This window comes from Carassius gibelio, chromosome A17 (genome assembly GCF_023724105.1).
Source record: "Carassius gibelio isolate Cgi1373 ecotype wild population from Czech Republic chromosome A17, carGib1.2-hapl.c, whole genome shotgun sequence".
Lineage (NCBI taxonomy): Eukaryota > Metazoa > Chordata > Actinopteri > Cypriniformes > Cyprinidae > Carassius > Carassius gibelio.
In genome coordinates, this window is record NC_068387.1 from 8,655,083 (window position 1) to 8,669,304 (window position 14,222).

At 39.9% G+C, this 14,222-nt stretch overlaps 1 protein-coding gene across 1 annotated transcript in view; it reads left to right on the forward strand.

The window, feature by feature from the left end:
• LOC127933423 (calcium permeable stress-gated cation channel 1) overlaps positions 1-14,222 on the forward strand; it is a 57,113-nt gene that overhangs the window by 14,159 nt on the left and 28,732 nt on the right. The window contains exon 2 of the mRNA XM_052530424.1: positions 12,240-12,508. Within this exon, the coding sequence (XP_052386384.1) occupies positions 12,287-12,508 (222 nt within the window). The 5' untranslated portion in view covers positions 12,240-12,286. The remainder of the gene's footprint in view (positions 1-12,239; positions 12,509-14,222) is intronic.

The following is a 14,222-nucleotide window of genomic DNA, read 5'->3' on the forward strand; positions in this document are numbered from 1 at the left end:
AAAAATTTATACACAACAATGAATTTTTGAGGGAAAAAAAACATAAGACTTCTTTAAGAAGAAAATGAATAAATTAAGTTGTTCTATGCAATCATATAATTAGACATGCTAAAACACAGAATTTGTTAACAATAAAAATATGGTAAGAAAAATAAAACATTTCCTAGGGTCCTAAACATGTAATAAATTTATTTATTTATTACATTTTATTACATTTATGTAAATATGTATAAGTTTAATTGTTTTAATTAGACTTTCTTTTTGATTAATAAAGTTTAACTATTAAAACAGAGTGGAGAAATATTTAAAGTGAAAAACAAAATTCTAACTGAAATAACACATTTTGGAGAAAAATAAAGCAGAATTTAGGAAAAAATAAAACAAATTTTGTGGTAATTTAAACATTTACTATTAATATTATTATTACTTTTATTATTACTTATACTTCTAGTATGATTGAGTACTGTTTTGTTTTTGTTTTTTTTAAATAAAGCACTATTTTCGTTTTTTGTTCAGTATGCATTTGAAGAACTATCAGTTAATTAATCCGTATCGGCCAGTGTGGTCCAACCTAGCTATAGGTATCGGCAAAATCCACTATCAGTCGACCTCTAATTAATATTCAATATATATATATTTAATAATACATATTAATAGCACACAAACATAAATATATAAACAGGGCTGTCCTTATGGGGGTGCAACTTGTGCGATCGCACCGGGGCTGTGGCAAATGGACCGAAGATGAACCCTCTCCTCAGTAACATGATCGCGAATGCTCCCTACCTCATACTGGGGCCCCACGTCAACTAATGACGCCCCTGTATATGAGGAGTTTTGTTCCAAAATGCATTAAACACAATTTTTTTTAATTGAATTAAATACATGGTGTAATTAGGGAAACACACCTGAGATCAAACATGGGCTTAAAATGAACATGAAGCACTTGGGGGAGGAAAACACAACACAAGACAGGAATACAGGCCTTATTTTTGAAGTTGAGTTTTGCTTGTTATATTTAAAAATAAATAGTAATTAAATTTTTTGTATTTAACTGTAACCTTGTAGTAGGCCTTATTTAAAAGTGCTCACTGTAGTTTAGAGCATAAGCCATTTCACCCCTATTTTTTTATAATGTTTATAATTTTCAATGTTATTATAACCTAAAGATACTATGTCTAAGTTTGAAACAGAAAATAGTGGTTACTCACTTATTTGCAATTTTGAATAAGCTATAGATAAGCTATGGATTTTTGAATGTTAAATATTACATCCCTAAATTACTAGATTATTTCATACTGTTTATTTTAGAAATTGCTTTTAAAGCTATTTGTATTTTTTTTTTCCTTGAATGAAAACGTCTCAGGTTACGAATGTAACCATGGTCCCCCCTGAGTAGGGAACGAGACACTGCGTCCTCTAGGGGTTGCTATGGGGAGTGTCTGAAGCATACATTGAAAAAACACCAATGAGTTGTGTGGCGACAGCCTCTGACGTCACTACCGGTGCGACTATTAACAGGCACCGGGAGAACACGTCATTCACTTGTTCGTCTGAAGGATGCAGTGTCTTGTTCCCTACTCAGGGAACCATGGTTACATTCATAACCTGAGATGTTCCCTTTCAAGGGAACTTCAAACTGCGACCTCTAGGGGTCGCTATGGGGAACAGTATACCCATGCCGCCATGCTGAGGGGAGTGCAGGCCAGAATCATGGCAAACACTAAGTACCAACTCTAACATTTTCATGTGAGTTGCCCCTGGGACGTTTAGACAGCTGTCTGTGACAGTACCTTTTACGGCCGAAGGCCTAAGCTACATACTGAGCTTAATTGTTAGGGCCTCAGCCCGGTGTAGAGCTGAAGGCTTGGAATCAAGAAAGATTCCTTTAACCCTCTGGATACGCGTTAAACGACTCCACCATCACCAGGGGATCAAAGGGTTCCTCAAAGGCTCAAAGGGATCACCTGAGGCAGCATATACAAGAACACTTCCTTAACTGCCACCTGTACTTCCCGCTTGATGCTTCGAGATGGACCATTACCCCTATGCTGTTCGGGCTCAGACATGGACCTTCTTGGAATGAATAATCTGAAAGCAGCGAAGCGCGCCTTTGTCTCCCTGAACTTCTCGATTACCATCTCAATGGAAATACCGAATAGTTCAGAAGGCAAAACCTGAACATCGAGAAGAAAGCTTTTTCTTTCTTCCCGATGTCTGCCAGGTTCATCCACAGATGTCTCTCTGCTACCACCATGACCGCCATAGTCCTGCCCCTGGCAGAGGCAGCCCGCTTGGTGCAGTGTTCAGTGCATTTCGGCTACCTGACCAGGAGAAAGGCCCTTGCCTCTATCCAGGTCTTTTAGCAGATCAGTCTGATATGCTTGAAGCACCACCATCATGTGTAATGAAGCCACAGCCTGACCTGCTTCTGCGTGTGCCTTGCCATTTAAGCAAGATGTATTTCTTGAAGGGGCTTAGATGGCAAGGAGGGAGATTAAGAGACGGGGTCTCCCCCACAGAAAGAAAGCTCTTTCTACAGGGGGAATTTTTCTCATAGCCACTTTTGCACATTGCCTTGATGTCGGCACAACCCTTATTCTGAAACCATTGGAAGGCTCACATGAGCTGGAGGGCTATGGTCAGAAAGATAACACTTGTTGCGATCCATAAACTCCAACAGCTCTACATACGCAGGGCAGGAGGATTGAGAAGGCTCAACCTCAACTTTTTCACCATCCTCAAATATCCTCAAAGAAAGTGTTAAAGATATAACATCATTCTCCCGAGGCTCTCTCTCGTCCGCTGCCGACTAGCGTGAATGGAAAGTCCCTCTCTAAACCACTCAGACAGATTCACCTGTAATTCTCACAAGCTCATTCTCCTCGGTGCCTCAGCAGCGGCAGGTCCTGAACCGCGGGAAGCAGATGGCTGTCTTCCCCCTTTTTTCTCGGAAAAAGATGAATGAGTGCGGAGCTTTTTCATTGAAAAAAACGCTCACAATGCACGCAGATTGCCTCCTCAAAGATATTGCGTGCGTGATCTTCAACCAAACAAATGACGCAAAGATTTTGTGTGTCATCAGGTGCCAAATAACGCAGACACGCATGCACACATTGTCTAAACGCTTGCTAGTAGTCGCCATGATAGACAGAAAAAGATTGCTCTTACCAGAACAGAACAGTCAGTGAAGACGAAGAAGAGAATGACGTGCGCTCCCAGTGCCGATTTATAGTCGCGCCTGTAGTGACGTAAGAGGCTGTCGCCAACTCGTTGTTTTTTTTTCAATGTATGCTTAAGACATGGGTCATGACGAGGTGTTCCCTATAGCGACCCCTAGAGGACGCAGTTAGAAGTTCCCTTGAAAGGCAACCACAAAAAATATGTTACAGCAGTAGCCTGTACCTCTCTGTTTAGGAAGCAAGATTACTTCCAAAACACACTGAGTGAATGCAAAAAGAATGTGACACTGTGACTCATTTGTATTCAGGAGCACTCAGGATCTGAGAGCTGATTTGGAGGAAACAGAAATCTAACCTACATTCAGAGTAAAAGATGCAAGCCTAACACAAACAAGAAGTACTGTGAGAATAAAAGCATGTTGAAGATTGAATCACTGATCTCTCCGGTAGAGACATTAGACTCTGATATTGTATTATTAAAGGTAATTGTTATTTTCATGGGGGCATAACATTTTTATCTTTATCCTTGTGATTTGTCAAGTTTCATTTAATAAGTCGATTAGAGCTCACAATGTAATTTATGTCTTGCCTTTTGCTGTATCAGGTCTTTCTCCTTTTTTCATACATAATCCAAAATCATGTGCTTGCTCAAGCAAGTAATGGGATTTGAGTTGACAAATGGTTTTACTGTGTGGACAAATACTGTGGTTGATTCATGTGGTTTAGATTTAGGGCAATCAAATATTTAATTCTAGCCCCAAAGGCATCATATATTCATGTATGTGGTCCAAATGTCCAACACAGAAGAGAATAGCATCATATGATTCTGGTTGCATGGTGTTGTGATATTATTTTTAGTTCTTCATTACCTGTCAGTTCAGTAATTGACAGACATTTGTGTACATTAACAAAATAAATTATTTTCTTAAAAAATCAAAAAAAGAATGTATGCCAGTATATTTAATATTGTGAAATATTATTGAACATTTAAATAATAGTTTTCAATTTTAATATATTTTAAATATTATTTATTCCTGTGATGCAAAGATGAATTTTTATTAGCATCGTTACTCCAGTCTTCAGTTTCACGTGATCTTTCAGAAATTATTAATAAAAGCTGAGATATATGTAAATATATATAATATTTCTCATATATATATATTTTTTATTATTAGTATACAGTATTAAATTAGACTTCAGTATGAATCATATACACTGTATGTATTTTACAATCCTAGAAAACACTTTTCATCGCAAATGTTTCCAGATAGTGATCTTGATACATTGATATTAATTTATGATTGAGATTTTTATTTTGCTATTTTCAAATGTCAGCATATGATGAGTTATTTAGTGTAAAGCAGATCATTGATTTCCTTTGCACTGCACTGAGCTTGAGCAACATTGAAGGGTTTGTTTGTACTGGACACTTGGCAGGAAGCTCTTGTTGGGTTTACACCCAATGATTCTCTGCTACATGAGAGGTGTCTTTGTGTCATTTTTCCAGCGTTTCATCAGGCACTCAGGTGGCTTTGGCTCTTTGCATCTCCAGCTGCTCACCCCCACAGCCATGGGACTGAAGATGCTAATGTGTTTCTTCTTTTACTCATAGTCTTTTCAAGTAAACTACAAAACAAGCACCTATCAAAACGAGATAATACTTCATTTTGAGGAATATGATATGACATAAATAATGTTATCATGTATTTTAATAGGACATCATGTTGTTTATGTACAGCATTAGGACTTTAAAGTATAAAATCTGTGTATGCACGTTTAGAGAAAGAAATTGCTTACTTATCATAATAGTAATTTCTTAACCTGTGATATAATATTTATTTTATTTTATCCTAACCCATGGCCAGAGGATGAGAGTCAGACTGTAAATCAAATTCTTTGTCTGAGACAGTGCAGCGACCTTGGGTGCTATTGGTTATTTGTTTGTGCTGACAGCAAAAGAAGTGAATTATGTGGGATGTTGCATTATTTTCCATCGACAAGATCTTACATACTGGTTGATTACTGTAAGACCCTATTTAGATACCAAGTTTTATCATGTAAACTTGGTTGCATACTTGACTGCTAATATCACTGTAAGAGCTAATCTGTAACTGTAAGCTAAATGTAAAGATATAAAAATGTTAATAGATTTAAAGGAACACTCCACCTTTTTTTGAAATAGGGCTTATTCACATTATTTCCTACATTTAGATAGGTGGACAAATGCATTTTTGTGTCAGTGCATGCATTGTTTTAGTTTGACTGGGTCGGCGTTAGCTTAGCTTAGCACAATGAATGGAATCCTTTGTTGCCAGCTAGCATGGCCTGAGTAAAAGTGATCAAAAAAATAAAAAAAACCCACCTAATTACTTCTTGTGGACTGCGTATTCACAACGAGTACAAATAGCGATCCAGATTAACACTAGGCGATTTCCTAGGCAGATATTGGCTTGGGACTATATTATGGGGAAGCACAGGCGAAGCACTGCTGCTTAGGCGAAGCACTGCTACTTCGGCGCAGAGATATCACGCAACACATGAAATCCCACGACTTCCGTCAACATACCGGCGTGAATAGTAGCTGCCTGGCTATTTTCCTTACAGTACACGAATGGCGATGAACATGGCTGATTTTGAGAGAGACGAAGAGGGTGACTTCTCAGACAGTCAAGAACCAGAACCATACCTATTTGAACCAGAGTTTACAGAAGACGAGCTGCGTGCTTTGGAAATAGAACGACAGTAGGAGACTGCGGTCAAGCCAGCCGCACTTCAGAAAAACACCGTCAAGCCAGCCGCGAGTGAAATTTATATGCGCGTTGTGACGAGTCAGCTGCCTCCTCCCTGATTGTCACCGGCACCCCGTCCTAAATCGCCGCCCTTCACCAGGCTCCCGACTGGAGTGGGTGTGTGAGAGGAGGGGCGCTGGACGAGTCAGGGCTGGCGGCGTGTGATGGGGCACACCTGAAGGAAGTGGAGCCTCATTACCGCCGCTGTTTAAAAGCCCAACGCGCCTCTCCTCAGGAGACCGGTCTCTTCCCCGTGCATGCACACTGGTGTCCTCGTGGGTTCAGGAAGGGTGCGTTGAGGGACTCCCGCACCACCAAGACGTGAGCTGCCGGACCCGCGATCCGGAAGGGAACCGCACCCGTATACACGGCCGACGGGCCAGGATGCCGGGCCGTCCATCCCCTACCAGCGCCGCGGCCGACGAGAGAGATGCGGCCGCTAGAGGAAGCCGCCGCCCCTCGCGCCCCGGACCAAGGAGGGGAGCGCGTGCGGCCGCCGGACTCCGCCCCTTACCTGGACCCTTCCTTGATGAACACTGCCCGACCTACACAAATCCCGCAGCACGACGAGGACACCAGATTCCCTGTTATTTTGGACACTTTCCCCCTTTGGCCACTTTTATCCCCTTTGTTTTATGATTTCTGTTAATAAAAGCCTCTCCGAGGCCTGACGCCACGCCCACTGTGTCTGTCTTGTGCTCCTCCCGTGACACTGGTGGAGAATGCGGGCAGGCGGAGCCTAGACAGCGCAGTTGGGAAACGTCTGGTGACGTCACCCCCTCTCGCTTGCAAACGTTCGTGAGAACCCAGACTGGGACGGAGGAAAACTGGGGACAGCCTCCCAGCCACACAAGGGGTAAGTGACTTTTCCATTGTCATTTTACCCTGTGGTTGGTTGAGGCTGTCACTAAAACCCGGTTTCTCTGTCCCTGTTCTGGTGCGCTGCGAGAGGGAGGACCGCCCGGAGAGGAAGCCCCGCCCACTCCGACCGTTTGGAGCCTGGTTGAGGATGGTAGCACTCCCGTGTGGGTGGCGCCCTGGGGACGGGGATGTCGCTTGGGAGGGGGAATGTGACGAGTCAGCTGCCTCCTCCCTGATTGTCACCGGCACCCCGTCCTAAATCGCCGCCCTTCACCAGGCTCCCGACTGGAGTGGGTGTGTGAGAGGAGGGGCGCTGGACGAGTCAGGGCTGGCGGCGTGTGATGGGGCACACCTGAAGGAAGTGGAGCCTCATTACCGCCGCTGTTTAAAAGCCCAACGCGCCTCTCCTCAGGAGACCGGTCTCTTCCCCGTGCATGCACACTGGTGTCCTCGTGGGTTCAGGAAGGGTGCGTTGAGGGACTCCCGCACCACCAAGACGTGAGCTGCCGGACCCGCGATCCGGAAGGGAACCGCACCCGTATACACGGCCGACGGGCCAGGATGCCGGGCCGTCCATCCCCTACCAGCGCCGCGGCCGACGAGAGAGATGCGGCCGCTAGAGGAAGCCGCCGCCCCTCGCGCCCCGGACCAAGGAGGGGAGCGCGTGCGGCCGCCGGACTCCGCCCCTTACCTGGACCCTTCCTTGATGAACACTGCCCGACCTACACAAATCCCGCAGCACGACGAGGACACCAGATTCCCTGTTATTTTGGACACTTTCCCCCTTTGGCCACTTTTATCCCCTTTGTTTTATGATTTCTGTTAATAAAAGCCTCTCCGAGGCCTGACGCCACGCCCACTGTGTCTGTCTTGTGCTCCTCCCGTGACAGCGTGTATTAGTTGCGATCGCTCAACAGCCTCAGGACGTGAGGATGAGAGCCAACATGAACTGGTGGTGTGAATGTGGGGGAATATGCCAATCTATGCCGACGGAAATAGAGTGTCTGTGCTGTAGAGAGTGGGACATGTTTTTGCCATTGATGACCAGGCTCAACACGTCAGATCAAGATGAGCGTGCCCGAAGTTGTGTCACATCTACAGAGGATTTCACGGCGCTGATCCATTCTGCAGTACTCGATTTTTTTTTCCGGTGTGACAAAGTGAACTGGAAAAAACGCCCCACGCCGAATGGACCAAATGTTCAGCTGTCCACAGAGTAAGTGATTATTTTAATCATGACGCATGTATAGATCGACCCATATTATACCTGTATTCACATAGAGTTGATGTTTTCATGTGTTGCGTGATATCTCTGCGCCGAAGTAGCAGTGCTTTCTTCTGTGCTTCCCCATAATATAGTCCCAAGCCAATATCTGCCTAGGAAATCGCCTAGTGTTAATCTGGATCGCTATTTGTACTCGTTGTGAATACGCAGGCCACAAGAAGTAATTAGGTGGGTTTTTTTATTTTTTTGATCACTTTTACTCAGGCCATGCTAGCTGGCAACAAAGGATTCCATTCATTGTGCTAAGCTAAGCTAACGCCGACCCAGTCAAACTAAAACAATGCATGCACTGACACAAAAATGCATTTGCCCACCTATCTAAATGTAGGAAATAATGTGAATAAGCCCTATTTCAAAAAACGGTGGAGTGTTCCTTTAAAGCTCCAGTATGCGATTTTTGACCACAAGAGGGCGGATTTCCAACAATAACAAAGTGCGAAGCTTGATGATGCTATGAAGCAGGTGACGATGGGAGATGTCTTTTTTAATGCGTTTTCACCATAGCAATGTATCTAAATTGGATAAACGAATCATGATCACGGATGAGGTAATTTATTCGTTTTTGTATTACCTGTATATCTGATCGTATTATTTTATGTCATCATAATTAATGAACTCCAAGGAACGTGAAATGTTATACTATATTATCCCGTTACAACTTACAGCTATTTGTTAAATGATTTGTTGGGTTAATGTTAGTGCATTTGTGCAGTGTTACGTGTTTATGGTTAATGCCTTGTTGTTTAACGTGCTCAAACCAATCGTTCTAAAAGTAAATTTGAATGAACATTTGCAAGTAATGACTAAATATATTTTTAACAACACATATCCGATTGTATTTAATTGTACTGCCATAATCTCGGTCACCACACGTGATAAAAATCCTTACCTTAGTACAAAGAGCAATATAACTTTGTTTATAAGTGATATTATTGACAGTTGCATGTGTTGCAGGGAAACACAGATACATCCTCACTGGAATTATCAAATCCAGATGAGACCTGGACCATCTTTACTGTAACTATTACGTTAATTGTACAATAACAAAATAAATAATTGATTTGCTTACCTGTCTATCAATACACTCGCAAGAGCAGAGAGTCTCTGTCAAGTCCAAGATTTTCACGCAGCTCTCTCCATCTCGTAAACGCCTGGGCGATATTTATCCTGGTTTTATTCCTCCGTTTGTCAAACAGTCTGCGTGTATCCGAATATGGACGCTTACGTTTTACTGGCACTTCAATACTCACCAAAGAGTAATCGTGATCCATAACAATGACAACCAAACCATACGCGCGGCTATAACATAACCACCACTTCCGCATTTGACCATGTGATATTCCGGTGTGGTGGAACATCACATGGTCTACACCGGAAACAAAGTATAGAGCGGACATTGCGTCACTGAGAAGCGACATTTCTTTTCCGGGACGGCCAGTTATTTAAAATCATAGACAGTAAAAGAAATGGACACAGCGACCCCATTGGAACTCAATTGAGACAAATGAAGCCCAATTTTAGCGTTTTTTAGCACTTCCGTTTCTGACGCGCAGACTCAAACGAAGCTTGACGACGTCAGCAACCTGTCTGCCAGATGTAAATCTTCTAGTAGCTGTGCGTGCAAACTGCCATCGTTAATCTTGCAGAGACGGCGAGCTTGAGCGGGGAGTTTTTTGTCGTGAGTGAGCAGGAGTAAGTATTCTGATTAATTATTTTGTATAGTATTTTAAAATGTAACGCCAGTACGCCATATTAAGTTAATTGCCTGCGAGCTTCTCCTCCTGTCTGTACGGTAATGCGACAGAGAGCCGAGTGGTTATGACGCAATCGTTAGCCTATTTTTTACAAAAACTGTTTATACGGGGCCATAATGTAACATAGAAGGTAATGGAGCCCTTTATACATTGTCGTGTATCTTTAGAAATAAATAATGGACAAACAGAGTCTTTAAACGTCTCAGATGTAAAGTTATTCGCTGTCAAAGTGATGCCAAAATGAATGGGAGTCAATGGGAATGCTAACGCAAGTGAAGTTCTGCTAAAAGATGGCAGCCCCCACCCGACTTCAACTTCCGGTCGAGTTCCTTGCCCCTTGTTTAAAATCGGAATTTCACTGAAATAAAAAATCTTTGGAGACTTTGGAGATATTGTAAGGACACAACTGGAGGAAATATATCACACTGGAAGTTATTTTCGGATATTTTATTACAAAATTCCTACATATTGGAGCTTTAATATATTAGTGCTATGTTGTATTATATGTGCAATATCACACAAGTAACAGTGCGATATGGCTGTATATCAGCACTGCTGGTATTCAGCAGCCATATTGCACTGCTACTTATCAGTCCCTCCAGAAAAAACGCGATTATGCGATCGCCTGATTTAATGCATAATCAGCCAAAGGCCGCATATTTATGCGGGTCGCATTTTTTCAAATACGCCGCTCTTTTGCCGAATAAATTGTCGATATGGGGAAAATGGCGCTTTACTTGTGTGAAGTAAACCAACACAACATTTTTCAACTTTCTGCTAATATATATATATATATATATTAGCAGAAAGTTGAAAAATGTTGTGTTGGTTTACTTCACACAAGTAAAGCGCCATTTTCCCCATATTGCCATGGGAACCTTATGAAGTGACGGTACATTTTCAAAATTTCAAAATTCTGATGTGTGTTTTGGTTTTATTTTAGATGGCCATCTGATTAACATTACACACAACAAGAAATTACATCATCATTATAACTAAAATTACCTTCTGCTTTCTCTCTCTCTCTTTCTCTTAACAGTGTTGATGATAGGTAATAGGAACACATGCACTAGTTGTAGCATGTTTAATCTGAGAATATTTCAAAGATAAGATTTATTAAAGTCAACGTGTTCCTGCATGACTTGAGATGATGGACATCTTAAAGTTATTTTCTGGGAATTAGCTGACTGATGTAAAGTCTAAAAGTGTGAGTTGGGAGATGTTTTTTTATTATGGTAACCAGCAGTTTAAGGCACATCATTATCTGTAATATCAACAGACTAGAGAGCTGGGTTTGTTTGTTCTTATTAATGTAATTGAGGGCAATATTCATAAAGATAAACGAAACATCTGTTAAACTGAATGAAAGTGGTGCTTTGAGCTACCCCAGTGTTTGTTTAAAGGTTTAGAAATGTTTGTTCGAATTTTACTGTTGTCAGCATTTAATGCACAGTGCTTTAACTGCTAAACCTGAGCACCTCAGAAATGTGTGGACAAAATCACAGAATCCAGCCATAACAATTGAACAGGGCCTATAAAAAAATAAAATAAAATTCACTTCTTCTTCAACTTTAATCCCTTTTTTTTTTTTGCATTTGCATTCGTGTATCATTTCACTATATGAAGACACTCCACATGAACTTCATCTCACAACACAGAAACACAAAGATCTTCACTACAACCCTTCAAAAAAAAAAAAAAAAAGAATAACTTTAAGAAAGTGTGACAGAAATATATTACTATTGTTCAGTAGAATATTTTCTCAAAAGCAATACAATTTAAAGTACAGTTTAATTTAAACAGTAAACCTCTGTTGTGTAGCAATTTGTTTGCTAAATTTAATTTGATTACATTTTAAAAATGATTTTTTTTTTTTTTTTGTATTCGTGCGATTACCAGTGTTTTTGATAATACATTTGCATTAAATCATGAAAATCAGAAACCAGAAAGAAATGTAATATATTAAGACACAGAAAATAGGGGCACTGTTATGGTTACATTTAACAATATTAAATTTTTTTATATTTTGTAAATTCAGTTAATTAGACATCTGTTTTAATATATTTTGAAACTTATTTATTCCTGTGATGCAAAGCTGAATTTTCAGCGTCATTTATCCAGTCTTCAGTGTCACATGATCCTTCAGAAATCATTCTAATATGTTGATTTGATAATAATAATAATTTATTATTATTTTTTATTTGCAAAGGCACTGGAAGTTTTAGTTAACAGTAACTAACAGATTGAATAATTTTGTATTTTTTCCAGTAGTTGACATCATCATTTGTCACTATAGTACATTAAGTGTTATTATCTTTTTGAACGTTTCACCTGATTAATTTGATAGTTTGTTGTCGTCTCTCCTCAGTGATGCTTTGACAGTTTGAAGGGCTTCCTGAGACTCGTGCCACAGGCATGGCGGTGCGCTCCGACCCGCTGGGTACGTTTGAGTCCTGGCCTGCAGGCGGTGGCCATTCTGTGGAGGAGCTGGACGTCAGGAGTTTCCTGGACTCACTGATGGAGGAGAACAGCACAGCGGAGAGATGTTATCGCTCTCACTCGCGCAGCAGCGTCCTGCAAGGCCTGCCCTTCGGAGGAGTCCCCACCGTCCTCGCCATCAACGTCGTTCTGTGGCTGGTACAGTACAACATATTCAAAACATTCTGCAGCATTGTTTAGCTGCAACTGCATGACATGCATTTAATGTCAAGTGCATCTAACATATTTTCTTTTAGTATTATGATTAAGGGTTATTACTTTTAAGGGTTATGAGAATGTGATTTGTGTTTGACCTAAAAATTAATAAAAATAAATAAATAAAAAATAAATAGTTTCCATAAAATTGGGCTCGGATGTCCTAGCCCTCATATTGAGTATATTGTATTTCTCTGTATTTACATAATAATAATAATAATAATAATAATAATAATAATAATAATAATAATAATTAATACTACTACTAATATTTTAAATTATTAAATATACATTATATTTATATTATTACAATACAAAATATTGGATTTTTTCATTCATGAGAATTTGAGAGAAGAGTTTGTCTAGTTGTCATGAAAATAGTGTTACAATTTAAAAAATTCAACTAATGACAAGTTATTTGATTTTGGAATAAAATATGACTCTGGCTCTTTCCCATGGCACCTATCTGATCTATAAAAGAGAAACGTTTTTCTTTTTCATTTAACTCATTTATGCATGTCTGTACAATCTAAACTACACTATTGTTCAACAGTTTGGGGTCTGTTTTTAGTCAATGTTTTTGTAAAAATACAATAAAAACAGTTATATATTTAAATATTATTATAATTTAATATTGTAAGAAAATGATACAGTTTGATATATTGTAAAAAAATATATTTATATAAAGTATATTAAAGTCTTTTTTGTGACATGATCCTTTAAAAATCATTCTTATATGGTTATTTGGTGCTCAGGAATGATATATCAATATTATTATTATTATCAAAGTTGTGCTGCTTAATAGGTTCTTGGTAAAAAAAATAAAAAGTACATTTTTTTATTCTCTGATGAACAGAACATTTAAAAGAACAGCATTTTTTTTTTAAATAGATTTGTTACATAATATTAACTTTGCAACTGTAACATACAAATAACATAAGAACTGTAACAATGTAAAAGTCTTTACTGTCACTTTTGGTCAAATCAATACATCCTTGCTTAACACAAGTATTTTCTTACTGACCCCAAACATTTGTATCGTGTTGCATATTTGAGTCAAACCTCACAATCAAATCAGTTCAGTTCAAAAACCAGACTTAAAAGAATGAATTGTTTTAAATTCAATTACAAACAGCAGAACTGTTTTTGCAGTCATTTTGGTGACGCTTCTGAGGCAGAAACCACATGCTTCAACCACTAAGTTTAGAACAAGTTGCTAACCAGCATCCGGTGAAGCTCAGCAGAGACCTGTAGCTTCCCAGCAGTCTGTGTTTTAAGTTGTCTTGTCATTGACTCTTCCTTCCCGAGTCATTATGAGCACAAGTGTGCATACAGACATCACCGCCTGTTAGTTTCCAAGACAACCATTCACCCCGCCTCTCTCCGGCCACAGAAATGGCTAATTATCACTGCTGCCCAGGGCTCTAGTGAGTCAAGTGCTTGCTTACACAAATAGGTTGTTCTTACTCTTTTTTTATCAATAGCTTTGACACATATTTAAAGTGATTTAATGGATTCTGGGTGTATTCTGGATTATTTGCATTCTATATATGAGCATTATATCAAGTTATATTTCACTGTGCACATCATTTACTAACAGTTTCCATATAAATTAGTACCGGTTTTTTTTTTTTTTTTTTTTTGCATTAAGGCCACT